Below are 15,292 nucleotides of genomic sequence, written 5' to 3'. Positions count from 1 at the left end.
AAGAACCCGAACAGACGAACCTCCATAGCCTGGTCCCCGGCATCGGCAACCAAAAGCAACCCGCCAGCGATGCTCCGTGGGTGGACCACGGTGGGCGGAGTCGGTCGAGGCCCCTGAAACTCCATTTTGTTGTCGGAAGGCGTTCCCATCGATCCACCTTCCCCTCTACCAGGTGGGCACCACCTTGGCGCAGCTCGACCTTCTCCAGGTGGAGGGAAGGCTCGCGCGAACATTGCCGAACAGGAGTTCGCGATACGAGTGTGCTAGCTGGCCGCTGCCGGGCACTGGTTCTCGTCAGGTAGTCGCGTGGCACCGTGTTAACCTAACCGCGCTCCGCTCTGTCTCACCTGCCCGGGTCCGTCACCTGTCAAGCAGCTAGGCCGCCGGTGCCTAGCCACCTGTGACGTTGGTCTTCGCCATCATGGAGCTTTGAACCTCCGGTCCTCCTGATCTCTCAGTGCGATCCATCCTTGGAGACACCGATCGCCAGAATCTTCTCTCAATCGTTTAGCCAACTATCACAATCGGTACACGAGTAAACGCAGCAACGAAAGTCTGGGTTAAGTGTCTGACCACCTGTGACGTTGATCCCCGCCATCTTGGACCACCTAGGGCTCTCAACCTTCGGTACTCCTGATCTGTCAGTGCGATCCACGCGTATGACACTCTCCGGTCTCGATCATCTTTTAATGGCGTAGGTTCCCGCCATCATGGATAATCTAGGACTCTGGTCCTCCTGATCTCCCAGTGCGACTCTTGTGACATCGATCGTCTTCGTCATCTCAGGAACCTCTGGGGACTCGAGAAAACACAACAACGGAGGTCTGAGATGTCCGCTCACGCGTGACTTTGGTCCTCGCCATCATGAAAAACCCGAGAGCCTGACCCTCAGGTCCTTTTAATCCCAGGGTGGCACATCGATCCGAATTTTTTCAATCAAAATCCAATTGACAACCCGTGAACGGGGACTCTTGCAAATGTAAGAAGAACCCGTGACGTTGGTGCTGGCCATTCTGGACAAGCCGAGGCCCTGAATCTCAGATCACGAGCCATTCGTGGATCTGTGCACACCGATCGTCTCAGTCGTCGAGCCACTATCAGAATCGAATTGGAATCCCGTAAATGAGGAGTCGAGTAAACACAATAACAACGGAGGTCGAGCACAGGTGTGCCGAGCGGCGGTTCATTGATATTTCCAGGTAACGAGCCCGTCAATACGCGTTGGTATACAACCGGCGGTTTCTGCGCGACATTCGCGAGCATTCGCGAGGCTTGCCTTCAATCTGCAATGATACTCGACGCCGCTTACGATCGCGGTCCAACAAGATCGGTAACCAACGATAACGACACTCGGCTCTGTTTTTCCTGCTGGATCTCCGCGCGATCTGTCTCGATCGGTTCCGGAAGACCGATCAGTCTGCCGGCCTGAGAAAACTCGATTGGAAGTCTATCGTTGGACCCGATAGCGATATCGGCCGGGTATTACGGATAAATATCAAATTTCCGGTGGTGCCGGCACTCGAAGCTCGCCGATCGGCTGGTTATTGCGCTGGAATTCCGTCGGGGGACCGATAAGAATGCGCGTGATACCGTTCGTGCTGATCGGGCCGAGCGATTAGCATCCTTTTTTCGGTGTGTTGTCGCGAGATGCGCGATCGGCGAGCTCTGGTGCATCGATCGTGTGCAGAAACGGTTCTCGCCGGAAAGTTCGCGGGCGCGCCGATGTCGAAGAAGGGAACGTGAGAACTGTGACAGTCAAGTTTCGCGCTGGACGAGCCGGACATCTTTCGATTGTCGGGGCTTCTTTTTTTGACGAGGATCACGCCACGAGTTGCACGACCGGGACACTCGATCTTCGTGTGCAGCGATCGGTACGCCGCGCCGCGCCGTGGTTCCGATGTGTACAGTGACCGAGGACGAGACCGCTCCTCCATTTTACCGCCCCCGTTCCGTCGAGGATCGTTCGATTATCTTCGACCGGCAGTGAGACACGATCGAGAGGATAATGGATCTGAGCACCACGCCGAGGAGGGCCACGGAGGGCGTCGGTGACCTTCAGAAGACCAGGGTCGCCAAGAGCGTCTTCAGCATCCGGAGTCTGGTCGATGTGGAGGAGGCGGACATACCTGCGGCCGACGACATCGAGAGAACGCAAAGTGAGTCGATTGTTCTTTCATTCTTTTCAATTGTTAGACTACGGGTTTTATTTATGCATTTTTCGAGAAAAACGACACGGGAAATAGAAAATTCAACTTGAAACTGCACGGTGATTTTATCGATCTCAAGATGGCTGCCCGAGTAATTGCACTTATAGCGCTTACCGATAGCCATTGCTAATTGAGCATTAGTTCGCGAGTTTCTTTTCCGGGAAATTGTCATAGAAAAATTTGTGGGACACGGCACTATTAAACTATCAAATGAGATCAGCTTATCGCGTGCAAACGTATTAAATATTGGAGGGTAGATTAGCGACGTGACGCCGGAACGAGTGTTTCAGTAATATTATTAGCCACTCGATCGAAGCTGCCGAGCGATTTAGATTACGATTATATCGTTGTATATTCGTACATGCGATACGTGAGCATGTTTCTTTTTATCCAACGTGTCGTATATGAAACTATTCTACATTATTCGTTGCTCGAAAACTTATGAATATTAAATACTTTAATGTTCGCCTTTAATGTATAATTGCGTACGCATGTAAACAGTGTCCACGTAGACGATAAACTAAATATGAATATTCATGACTGATATGTATTCGAGATAAGAAGACACGACCTGTCTGTCGTTCGTAATGAATAGTAATTCAACCTAAAGATTGCACTCGTGCCTTTTTTGATTATCGAAATAATTATTAACATTCTCTAAATCCTCGAGGGTTGAAATCAATTTTAATGTATGAAACTCCTGGTTTTCCTTCTGCGGATCTTTATGCATTTATGAAGACATTGGTCGAGTGAAATATGTATAAAACATTAAAGGATTCGAAAAATTCAACAATATTGTAATGTCGTTTTTAATGTAACAGAGTCATTAAGGGATGAAATCAATTTTTATTTTATTCCTGCTTCCCCTACAATCAATCGAAGGACATTTTTATTTTGCATCAAGATCCGCAACAATAAGTAGCTGTAATTGAAGTTACTAAATACATTGTAAGACCCGAAGTCTGTCGATATATATTGATATATGTATACTTTCAACCTTCAAAAAATTATTAACCACTTCGTCGATGACTCAGAGTCACTAAAATAATCAGATGAGAAATTATTCTACGTCGGAAGAAATGTTTAGTTTTCAAGTTAAAATAGCTCCGACTGCGAAGGGTCAAAGAAACAAGGAAATTTCTACACAACTTCTGTACCTTGCAATTAACGATGGGACCTGAATCACTTCGAACTACTTCGATTCGATATTTACGACAAAAAACCGAATCACCTGCAACATAATTCGAAGCTTTGAACTCTTGAAACTCTTGGACGTCCTGAAAGTCTGCATTATCTTGAAAATCTTGAAAGCCTTAAAACTTTGGAAGGTTTGTAACAATTGAAATTCTTGAAATGTTACATCTATCGCGAAACAATGATTACGTCGTGTCAGCATTGCGATGAATAACACTTTGAACGTATCAATATTATAAAAAGTATAACATGTATTAAAATTATCGAGACTTTTAAAATTTTCACGAAAGCCTATTAATAGGATTTTCAATAATTGTGCTTTACGAAAAGAAAGCATAGAAATTTTCTTTTACATTACAATTTTAAATGAAAGTATTAGATGACGTTATTGAGGGTGATTTGTTAGTTCACAATGAAAATTGCTGTTGCTGTTGAAGATTCCATTAAAAAGTATTCATCCATATACCATAGATTTTTCAAAATTATGCAATAATCGCCGGTCGGTAATCTGTTAAGAGTTTCAAGCGTTCCAAGAATTTCTGATTTCGAATAAATATCGAATTAATTTGAAACTCTGTGGTGATTGATTTGTTCGAAAACTTGCGAGACTACACGCAACATCACTACTTGCAATTGACGGAGACAATGTTCATTTTCTATAAAATTCCGCAGTTTAATCACAACGCGGCAATTAATTACTACGGCAAGCTTCTCCATTTACTCTGTGACTCCCAAAGTTAGAGTCCTCAAACAGTAACATGATGCTTGATTGGCGAGGACCGCAGTCTCGCTCCGGGTGTAAACACGTCCCCGAAACGATTCACCTCTCGATCGCTCATTGATCGTCGAGCCGTCAGAATCGACGGGTCGCGATCGAGGATTCATCCAGCCCCGGGACGATCGAAGAAAGGTGGATCACGCGGACGATACTTTCTAGGAACCGAAGCGTCCCGACATTCCACCAGCGAGAAACGCCGGTTCGAGCGAGAACGTTTTTGCCGGCGAACGCCTTTTGTGCCCCGTGGTTCACCGGGAACCAGCCAGTCCTTGTAGAGCGATCGAGTCAATTAAGGCTCACTTATGCTCCGGTAAATTGCGATAAGACGACGATTAAGTTGAAATTAGCTCGGTGGCCCCCTCCTCGGACCCGCGTTGCCCCGACCGGCTCGACGCAAAAAGTGTATCAATGTCGTTATTGCCGACACGTATCGAAGGTAAATTAATACCCGTTCGCCGGACCGCTCCAATTAAACGAGTTACACGAAATCGGGACGCGGAGTTTCTTTCGTTCCGCGGATCCCGGCTCGGTTTATCTGTCCGGGGCCACGGCCTGGGAAAACTTGAGCTCCGTCTTTCACTTCATTCGGCCCTTGAAAGACAACCCAACAAGTTCTGCTCCATTTCTCACAAAATGGCGGAAGTTTCAACCTAAAAATCGTCTTCTGCGCCGACAAAACATGGGTCTTTCATTTATTAAAAAAGAAACTATGATGCTTAGGAACAAAATCCTACGACTAAAACTAGACAATTGTGGCAAGTATGACTGTACAAAATTTCCTAGAAATTGGTCCATTAGTGTTTGAGATATGGCGGTTACCGTTTCGAAGAACCTTCGAAGACTTCGAAGCTTCGAAGCTTACATACAGCCCTACTGAATACGCGAGTTTTGTCAAGCGCCAAGCCCCTGTTTTGCCTTTCTGTTTATTTAGTCCGCGAAGCTACAAAGCTTCGAAATTCGAAATCTTTGACCTTCGAAGGAAAGTTACAGCCCTAGTCGCCATTCCACTTTAAATATTTTTTAACGAAAGTATTTTGCTTTTCGAATCACTTTTCGACCTCCTAGGTGTATGCCTCCCCTTAAGGGCGTAGACTTTCGTATACAGGATTGCAAGGGTGGGGGTTGCGCTTTTCAATTCTCGATAATGCAAAGATGGGGTTTTCAGTAGTCAAAAGCGCTAGATAAAAAATCAATCTAGGCCGCAGTTGTCCCCAATCTTCCTATTTTTACGTTTACGAGGCGTAATTTGCATTATTCGGAAGCATGAAGCTGCGCATCTAGCTATTTTTATAAAGCTGCGACAGCTACATGCTGCCGAACAGATTGATCTTTCATCTAGCGCTTTTGACTACTGAATTGAAAAGGCACAACCAGCACCCTTGCAATCCTAAAAACGAGTCTGCCTTCTTAAGGATGTTCTGAGATATATAAAAACGTAACAAAATTTTTGAAAATTTGACAAGATATAATTCTTACTAAATTAATGTAATTACCAAAGTTTGGGTTCGATTCACTGCACCGTTTAAGAATTACAGCAACTTAAAGTTTGCACATTTTAACACGTCTTCTTCTGGAGATTTCATAAAATTCCACTTCAAACCCTATTTAAACCTTGAAAAAACGCAACTAGAAATTTCAGTTTTTTTTATATGTAGTAAAAATTATGTAATTAATTATGTTTAAAATTTATTAGGATTCACTAAACAGTTACAGAGCAAAAAATTATAAACTGTTACAAAAAGTCAAATTTATCGTGTTGTCCTTCTCACTAGCATGGAAAAGCAACAACTGTGTAGACCACTGTTATAATATGAAGACAATTTGATTAAAAGATAAATATAACATGAAATTCACTAATTAAACGAAAGCTTTTTAAATTAATCTATTTTTGTAATGCAAAATATACTCATGAATGGCTTTCATTGCCAATATATTGATGGATTTCGAATTTCTCGTACTTTTGTCTCCCACATTGTACCTCCAGAACATCCTAAAGCGATTCCGCAAATTTTGTCTAGGCGCGAAATGAAACGATAGCTCGCACCATTCGATTTTCTTCGCGGGCAAAATGATTTCGCTGGTTGCAGGGCTCCAAGATCGAGCGTCGTTCCACAAATTGAAAACGCCGCCGGTTTTCGTTGTCGGTCAAGTTTCCAGGCCCGGTGGTCGATATGCAAAGCCAACCGGCACGGCGATAGCTCGCATTACTCGACTTTCCTCGCGGAAAATAGATAGCAAATTACCATTTAACCGTCCGGCGATAAAGCGAAACGAGCCCGCGCGCGCGATAGCGGAATCTCATTCCGCGGAGCCTTGCGTATCGCCTCGTTATCTGGTAATTAACAAGATAGCGCGTCGATTAATAAATTATTTAGGTGCGCGGGCTCACCGTCACGGAACTGTCCACGCATATTAATCGACGGTGCCCCCCTCCCCCGTACGCTGCATCGAAAACAAACGGGATTTTTAAGATATCGCACTGACAGGGAGAAAGTATCAACGTTGTATGTTTATTTGCGAGAATTTCGATTTCACGCTTGCTGCAATCTAATCGACAATTCGTATTGTTATTGTTGGCATTTATCGGAGCGAGGATCTGTATGGAAACGGACGCTTTTTGATTGAAATTAATTTGGAGAAACGTTGGAGGGGGGGTTGATTCATACTTCGTCCATTGAGATTGTTGTTTTACGAACGTTCAAGAATTTTTATGGAAATCGAAATTTGTAGGGATCACAAAGTTGAATTGTATTAGGTCAATCGGAAAGTTCCGTCCGTTTTTTTTACAAAAAGTAGAGTTTTATTTAAGAAACAAAATGAAAAAGTACATTGATCAAAATATTGTCCATCGTTAGCGATGACTTCTCCCCATCTTTCGGGCAGCAAGCGAATTCCGCGATGAAAGAAAGAGTCATCTTTGGAGGTTATCCAGTCAGAGATCCATTGTTCGACATTTTCGTAAGAATTAAATCGTTCCTCAGCAAGTGCGTGTGCCATCCACCAAAACAAGTGATAGTCAGAAGGGGCACAGTCTGGCTAATAAGCCGCATGGAGTAGCACTTCCCAGCGAAGTGCTTCTAACGTTTCTTCGACAACTTTTGTGACGTTTCGCAAGCAGAATTTCGTAGATGGTTTTTCGCTTTTCAATGTCTCTTGGCTTGAGTTCATATGGAACCCACTTTCCTTCCTCGTAGACCTTCCCCAAGATTTTTAAACGATCGGAAATGACAGATTGAGCAGAATTTACGCTTCTGCAATTTGTTTTTGCGTCTGACATGGATCTTCATCCACCAATGCCTGCAATTCTTCGTCTTCGAATACTCGTGGCTGTCCAAAACGCTCTTTGCCCTCCACAGTAAAATCACCATTTTTAAAGCGTCGAAACCATTCTGTACATGTTTTATCGGAAACAGCATATCGCCATAAACGTCTACAATCATTCGATGAGCTTCAGCTGCAGTTTTCTTCCAATTAAAGCAGAAGATTAACACTTCGCGCAAACGACGCTTATTCGGCTCAAATTCCGGCATTTTCAATGTAGAAAAAAACGATGTTATTGATGCAAGCGTATATTGTTATGTATTGAATTTTATTGAAAGATGTCCAAACTAAAAAGTTAACATTACTTTAGACGTTATAGTTAACGACAGTTCGAGCTACAGCTACTCGACGCTAAACGGACGGAACTTTCCGATTGACCTAATATCATAAGATTTGCTTCTACTTATTATTAGGGGGTTGTATTATTGATCTAGAAGTAAATCGTTCATTCATAAGAAAAGTAACATAAGTCAAAGAAAGGAAATTTTACAGGTCAGCCATTAGAAAAGTACCTAGCATTGCCGATTTTTTTCATCGTATACATATCAGCAATTTAGAAATATAAAATAATTTGTTGTTATTCAGATACTGGGTTAATTGTCCTCCAACAATTTATATATTTATCATTATGCTTTTTTTAGAAATTGTATATTTTGAGTTAGTTCAGTTTTCTTACGAATGGACGAAATGTAGATTTGTATAGCTTCTCGTGTTAATATTGTATTGTGTTCTATTCATTTGGAAGCAAACGTAGATTTTCTCAGATTTTTATTTCCAAGCATTGGGTTCTCAGAAGAAAATTAGCCTCGCAAGTGTCGAATTACCGTCAGAAAATCTGATTGTTGTGGTCTGCATACCTGTGAATATGTATACATTTCTAGAGACCGATTTGCAGACATTAAACATTTCTGCATTAAGGTTTCTGGTTATATGAATGATATAATACAATGGAAGAGTCGTGTGTGGTTACACTTTGACTTTCAATGGAATCTCTTAATTGATGCACATGCGCAAGTCTTCATTCTTAACGATCGCATTTTTACTGCATCGTTGGGATCTAACCTCGTTTTCTTAATTACAATTGCACCGAGGTATGTACTCACTTCAAACTCCATTAACAGTGCGAAGTAAATGCGACACGAACACACTCTTGTATATTATATAATCGCATGGCTACTGTTTATGTAAGAGAGTATTTGTATATCCTTAGCATTATCTAATTGTGTACACTTATATCGATATAAGGAAAAAGCAGCTGGCATTTCATTTCAGAATTAAAGAAATATAATTATATATTATTTGAAGAAAACGCGTAGGTACAAATGGTGTGATGATAACGCGATTATTTCAGAATATTTAAAAAATCTATGATTCACCAAGGATTTCATAATGAACTTTTTAATGGCAGTCGCAATTTCAGTCGCAAACTAACGAATCACGTTGAGCAATATAATCTAGTCATTTCCCTTGAGATTATTATTTTTTAAAAATGTCTATTAATTTCCAGTCGATAAAATATCAAGCCGAATCTAAAGAAGTCACGATTTGAATAATTTAATTTCCTGCGAGTAATTCCTAGCAATAGTAATAGTTATTATAATTACATAAGAGTCGTATGACTCACAGATCTAGACAACTATGTTTTCTCTAGATTTAACCAATACTCCGTCTCTTCGATGCCTCCTAGATCAGTGCTCCTCAACCTTTCTATCGCCGCGGACCGGTCAACGTTTGATAATTTTACCGCGGCCCGCTGAGGAGGGGGGGACGTTGATTGTTTATATTTTAGATTGTTGTGATTTAATAATTTTAATTTAATTGGATTTTATATTCCTTGGGCGGCCCGGTACCATTAGATCCACGGACCGGGGGTTGGGGACCACTGTCCTAGATGACTATCACCCGAAAGTCGCGTCTCTTCCGACTGGGATTAACATTTATCGCGCCGGCAAATATTCTTCTGATATCTTCTAGTAAATAACCATACTAAATACTAACCAAAGAAGTCGATGTATCAATCACTACGACACGATTTAACAATCACATCGATTCAATCGCTGTTTCACGTCAACTCCAATCGTGGAAATGTATAATAATTACTCTGAAGAATGTTAAAACTTCTCAGCAATTTCCGCGTCGAGCAGACGAAACCGTAGACGACGACAAATTTATACCGATACCCGTCGCCTCGACGTGAGCTTACCCAGTTGGCTAATTTTACTAACAAAACACCGCATAATGGTCGAACAATTACGGCCATCGGGTTGTGTCGCGGCGCGTTATGTTATAGTCTCCTTGGTCTTGTTTTTCTTTACGAGTCTATTTAACAACCCGCCATGCTGGAAAAGAGAACATCCAATAGATGGTTGCATTATCACCTTTACCGTTTTTTTACACGTTTACAGCCGGAACGATTCGAAACTAACCTGACAAATTGGTAGCCATCGCTTCGCTAACGGCCGGAAACAGTGGTCGTCGTAGGGTTAAACTCAGCCAATGGGGTTCGACGATCGAAGGGGATGGTTCTTGGTCGATTGGCTTCGATAGGGGAGGGTCTAGATGTGGATGGCAGGCTTTCATCCACCCACGACGATGAACGAGAACATGTCGAAGCACTTTGATCGTTACCGATTCGTCCAAACGAATAATATGGTCCGGTGCCTGTCCAATTGGGCGAGACTGTTCTGTGAAAGGCTTTGGAACAATCTAAGGGGGTGATAGCCACTTCCGGTGCAATTTCGAACGTTCAACATGAATAATACTTACTGTATTTTCTGTATAAATAGTCGGAATGCGAATGTTTCTATTGGCAAGTTGAAAAATTGCTATATCGATTTCAACTCTCATAAGCAATTGTAAATTGATTTACGCTTGAGGCATAAACAAATGCGTTGTAAATATAAAATACAGGTATGTATAATTTTGGGCAATTGGGTCAAGAATAAAGAACCTGAAGCATCTAAACGCAAAGATTTTCAATACATCTTGATTTTCGAAGGTTTACCTCCTTCTGGGTCACAACCCCTACTGACGATTTCGTCATCCACCCTTCCGTATGACAGAAGAAGCTAAATCTAGTTTGCCAGCGATTAAACTTTTCCAAGAAGATTGCGGTGAGTGAAACAATTTTGGGGACTTCTGTGAGAGTCGAAAGGGTTGCCAGTAGGGTGAGAAAGGGTTGGCTCGGTCCCGGCGGCATCGGCATCGGCATCGGCATCGGTGGCGGTGTCGGCCGGCAACAACGAGCATGTTGATTGCGAAAAAGAAGGAACGCGCACCGTTCTCTCAATAACGCGCGCCGAGAAACCCATAAATAACCGGTGGTCGGAGAGTTTTACGCGTGCGTACACGATAGACCCGCGGAACCCGGTGATTGGTCGACCCGGTAGAGCCCGCTAATTGTGTTTTATTAGCGTTCTCTTTCCCCTCGGCCGGCCGGACGGACGGACGCGCAGTCTTCGCTAACTAACCTCCGCCCATGTACTAACTATAAACGACATTGTTATTAAGGGTCCTTACACTGTACCTAAGAACCCACACAGTTGCTCGCGTGCGTACAACGAGGCCGGTGCTCTGCAGCCCGTCCGGCCCGGCCTAACTCGCTACCTTCTCCTCGTTAAGGGCTGTTAAGGAGCCGGCCTCCGACGATCTAACGCTCTTTCAGAGACCTGCCGGCGAACACCGTGCACGCACCGACCGCCAATCCTTCCCTCCTCGGTTTTACTTCATCTATACAATCTACATCCTCTCCCGCGTCAATGATTCCTCTGTTAAAAGAACGGAACTCGCCATTTTCGCGCGTCCCGTAAACCAAGTGTTAAGAAAAGTCACACTGTCCAACACCAAATTTGTTCCACAACTACTGTTCGGTGGTGCTCATAGACAGCTTTTCGCGCTGATTCCGAATCTGTTTTTAATTTTTCTCCTATACGCACAGTTTTTGTGAAACATGACTTTGAAAAAAAACATATTTTTCAGCTTTAGACAAATATTGTGGTGTTATTATAAAAGATATTGAATTGTTCTTTATAGCAAAAGATTCTGTAGACTTTCCCGAATACAATGATATCCAATATTAATACATTATGATTGTTTAAACATGTTTAAACGGAGAGACGCCACTTTTGCACCAATTTTTGAGGATATTTTTCAATTTATCTCAAAAAATTAGGGTTCAGCGGAAAATCGAGCTATACCACGCGATAGAGCAGACTTTTATCTTGAGAAACCCCCCTTTGAAGTTTGAAACGTCGACGTTTTTTATTTCAAACCAGAAAGCAAAATATCTTCGCCCGACATGAGTTGCCGCCAGTGGCGCTCACCACTACAACGGTCGTTCGCCGCTCCGTATCCCGTCGCTACTCCGCACTATGGGCCAAACCGACGAAATCTGTGTCAAAATCAAAGAACTTTCGATAGAAATGAGATAGAGCGATGAAATTTTTTACAAATGAAAGCTGAAACTTTGCAGAATATGGGATAATTATGGAAAACCACAATTTTCTTGAAATTGTGCAAGTTTAACGAATTCTTTCAAGGTTAAAAAACATTCGTACCACAATCTCCATAATTATCCCATATTCTGCAAAGTTTCAGCTTTCTTTTAAAAAAAATTTCATCGGTCTATCTCATTTCTATCGAAAGTTCTTTGTTGATTTTGACACAGATGCGCCGTATCGCGTCCCGAACGCCACTGGCGGCAATTCATGTCGGGCGAAGATATTTTGGTTTCTGGTTCGAAAAAAAAGTCGACGAACCAAACTTGACAGGGTGGCTTCTCAAGATAGTAGTCTGCTCTATCGAGTGGTATAATTCGATTTTCCGCTGGACCCTTATTTTTGAGATAAATTGAAAAATATCCTCAAAAATTGGTGCAAATGTGGTGTCTATCCGTCTTTAATCATTGTTTAAACTAGTTTAGACAATCATAATGTATTAATATTGGATGTCACTGTATTCGGGAAAGTCTACAGAATCTTTTGCCGCAAGGAACAATTCAGTATCTTTTATAATAACATCACAATATTTGTTTAAAGTTGAAAAATATATCATTTTTTCAAACTCAAATTTCTCAAAAACTGTGCGTTTAGGAGAAAAATTAAGGACAGATTCGGAATCAGCGCAAAATACTCTATAAGAATTGCATGGTGAGAATCGAAATCCTTTTTGGCTGTTGGACAGTGTTATTCTTTTAAGATAAGACGGCCAAATATTTAGCGACAAACCCCATTATTTCGAGTATTAAGTATTATTTGTTTATTTCAAAACATGAACAGCTAAGGTCAGAACCTGAAACTTGGGGAAATAATAAACATTTTCCACGAATATCTTGGACACTACCATAGATAGAAGAATGGTGTAAACGACAAAGTTGTGTGTCTTTTTATAAGGAATACACCTGCGAAGACAGATTTCAAGTATTACCATTTTTTAAAATAATATATTCAATATCATTTACAATATTATTCACATGTTATCGCAATTTTTCAATAAACGAAAATTAATCTAACATAAGTATTAATTAAGTATTAACCATCCGAGTGCTGTGTCGGAGTCATTTTTGACCGGGACATCGAAATTGTCATTTAAGTACTCAATTTGTGGCAATTAAACTAATCGATATCGCAAAAACTAATGTGTCTACACGAGATATCATCAAAAATAAATTTTTTTAAATTACTAATTAGAGGTGTGAACGATCCTAAGCTCATTGCCACGTTTATAGCTATAAAAATCATCCGTTGTCCGAGGGTTAATATACTTTGCTATAGAGCTTGTAGAAGTATAGAAGTCTTGCGACAATGCTAAAATCGTTATGAACATCTAATTCCTCGATTGGGACCACTGTGAGTCGTTCCGAACCTGGTCCGTGGATCTATGCGCGGCTACTAAAGTGCATTACTCGGCTAATGCTCGATTGTAAAATAGAACGAGCCGGAGGCCATGGAACAGTCGAAAGAGCCTGGCAGAGTGGAGGGGGGGGGGTAAGTTATCTATCGTGGAACATCGATCTTCGGATCGTTTCGATGGCCGAAGAGTACTATACGAGAACATTGTACATCCTGTAATAGAAACACCGTGCGATCGTGGCTAACGAGTCACGATTCCCGTGGGAGTAAAGACGCGGCGATATTCTATTCGCTTGGTAACAGTCGTACGAACGATAATAGTAAACGGAACGGCGATTCGACCAAATCCGACGAAACATGGTCCCGAACGAAACGAAAACGGTTACCGCGTATTCTTGCGTGACGCATTATTAGCCGATTGGCTCATTAATCGCTCCGTCGACCCGAGACAGCCCTCCCCTCCCCTCCCCTTCTACCAACGGCCGATCCGATACCGAGTAATTGCTAATCGCTAATTGCGAGCTGAAACACTCCATCCAATTAACCCTCTCACGAAACGACGACTATGAGCCCTGTCCGCGGCCGCGCGCGCTTTGCAACCCCTCCAGAGAGTACATACTTACTACATATACCGAACTCTTTTTGCTGCTGATCGTAAATCGACGACTTCACCCTCTGTTATCGATCTAGAGCGTTTCCAGAGAACGAATCAAGAGCTTCAGCTATTTTTCATAATTATTGCAAAAATTCGTATTCGATTTTCAGGCGCCATTTTTGGACGATCGAATGAGCGTTCAAAAATTTTCTGAAATTAATTTTTCCATGAAATGAATGCCAATGCGATGTGTAAGTCCGGACTAGCGTAAAGACCAGTTTTCGTTCGTCGTACAGTGGGCCAGAAACCGATCTTTTTGGACAAAAATCTGCCGACAACTCAGTTTTTCATCGCCTCAATTGGAATTCTTTTTAAAATGTTCGTGAAGGACTATACTTTGATGACGTGCTGCGCGAAAATCGTTGACTGTCGCAATCAAGAATACTTATCTCAATTTAATTTTTCGATTTCAACTTCACTTTCAACTTCAATTTTTCATATCAATTTCAACTTGAAGTTTTCAATTTCCACTTCAATTTCTCAATTTCAACATCAATTTTTCAATTCCAACTTCAATTTTTCAGTTTCAACATCTATTTCTCAAATTCAACTTCAAATGCACGTAGCAGGTCGCCCTTTTCGGTTTTCCGCTCATATCTCGGAAATTATGCGTCCTAGCGATAAAACTATTGCATACAAAATTATAGGTGACAAAATGTGCTACATGATTAATTCGATTCAGTTTTTCGCTATTTCACATAGTTTTCGAGATATCCGCGCTCAAAGTTCACTAATTGTGCTGAAGAGTTAGTTAGTAAAATAAGCCAAAAAAAAACCCGAGGCAAAAATGTCTTTTTCACAATTAGTGAACTTTGAGCGCGGATATCTCGGAAACTATACGAGATAGCGAAAACCTGAAGAGAATCAATCGTATGGCACGTTTTGTCAGCTTTAATTTTGTATTGAATGGTCTTGTCGCTAGGACGCATAGTTTCCGAGATATCCGCGCTCAAAGTTCACTAATTGTGAAAAAGAACTCTTCAGCACAATTAGTGAACTTTGAGCGCGGATATCTCGGAAACTATGCGAGATAGCGAAAAATTGAATGGAGTCAATCTTATGGGACAAACCAATTGGCAGTTCAAATATAGCAAGTACTTCACTTCCATGTTGCAGTACCTTATGAACTGATGGAGGTAGTTTATACCATGGATAAATTTTAATGCACAATTTAGCCGTCTCCGAACAATATTCTTTTGAATTTCACAGAATCAGCTTTCTTGTCACATGTAATTACCTGAAGAATGTTATGCAATCTTGTGATAATAACCGCGTTTAATCCAGTCAC

At 41.9% G+C, this 15,292-nt stretch overlaps 1 protein-coding gene across 1 annotated transcript in view; it reads left to right on the top strand.

Annotated features, from left to right (window-relative positions):
* Nucleotides 1–225: 225 nt before the first annotated feature.
* The window catches only part of LOC143208607 (homeobox protein aristaless), a 188,571-nt gene continuing 173,504 nt past the window's right edge, over nucleotides 226–15,292 (top strand). Inside the window, exon 1 of the mRNA XM_076423137.1 lies at nucleotides 226–2,156. Within this exon, the coding sequence (XP_076279252.1) occupies nucleotides 2,006–2,156 (151 nt within the window). The 5' untranslated portion in view covers nucleotides 226–2,005. The remainder of the gene's footprint in view (nucleotides 2,157–15,292) is intronic.

The sequence above is a fragment of the Lasioglossum baleicum genome, chromosome 5 (assembly GCF_051020765.1).
Source record: "Lasioglossum baleicum chromosome 5, iyLasBale1, whole genome shotgun sequence".
Classification (NCBI taxonomy): Eukaryota; Metazoa; Arthropoda; class Insecta; order Hymenoptera; family Halictidae; genus Lasioglossum; species Lasioglossum baleicum.
Note: the sequence above shows the minus strand (reverse complement) of the source record. Positions and strands in the feature narration are given on the sequence as shown.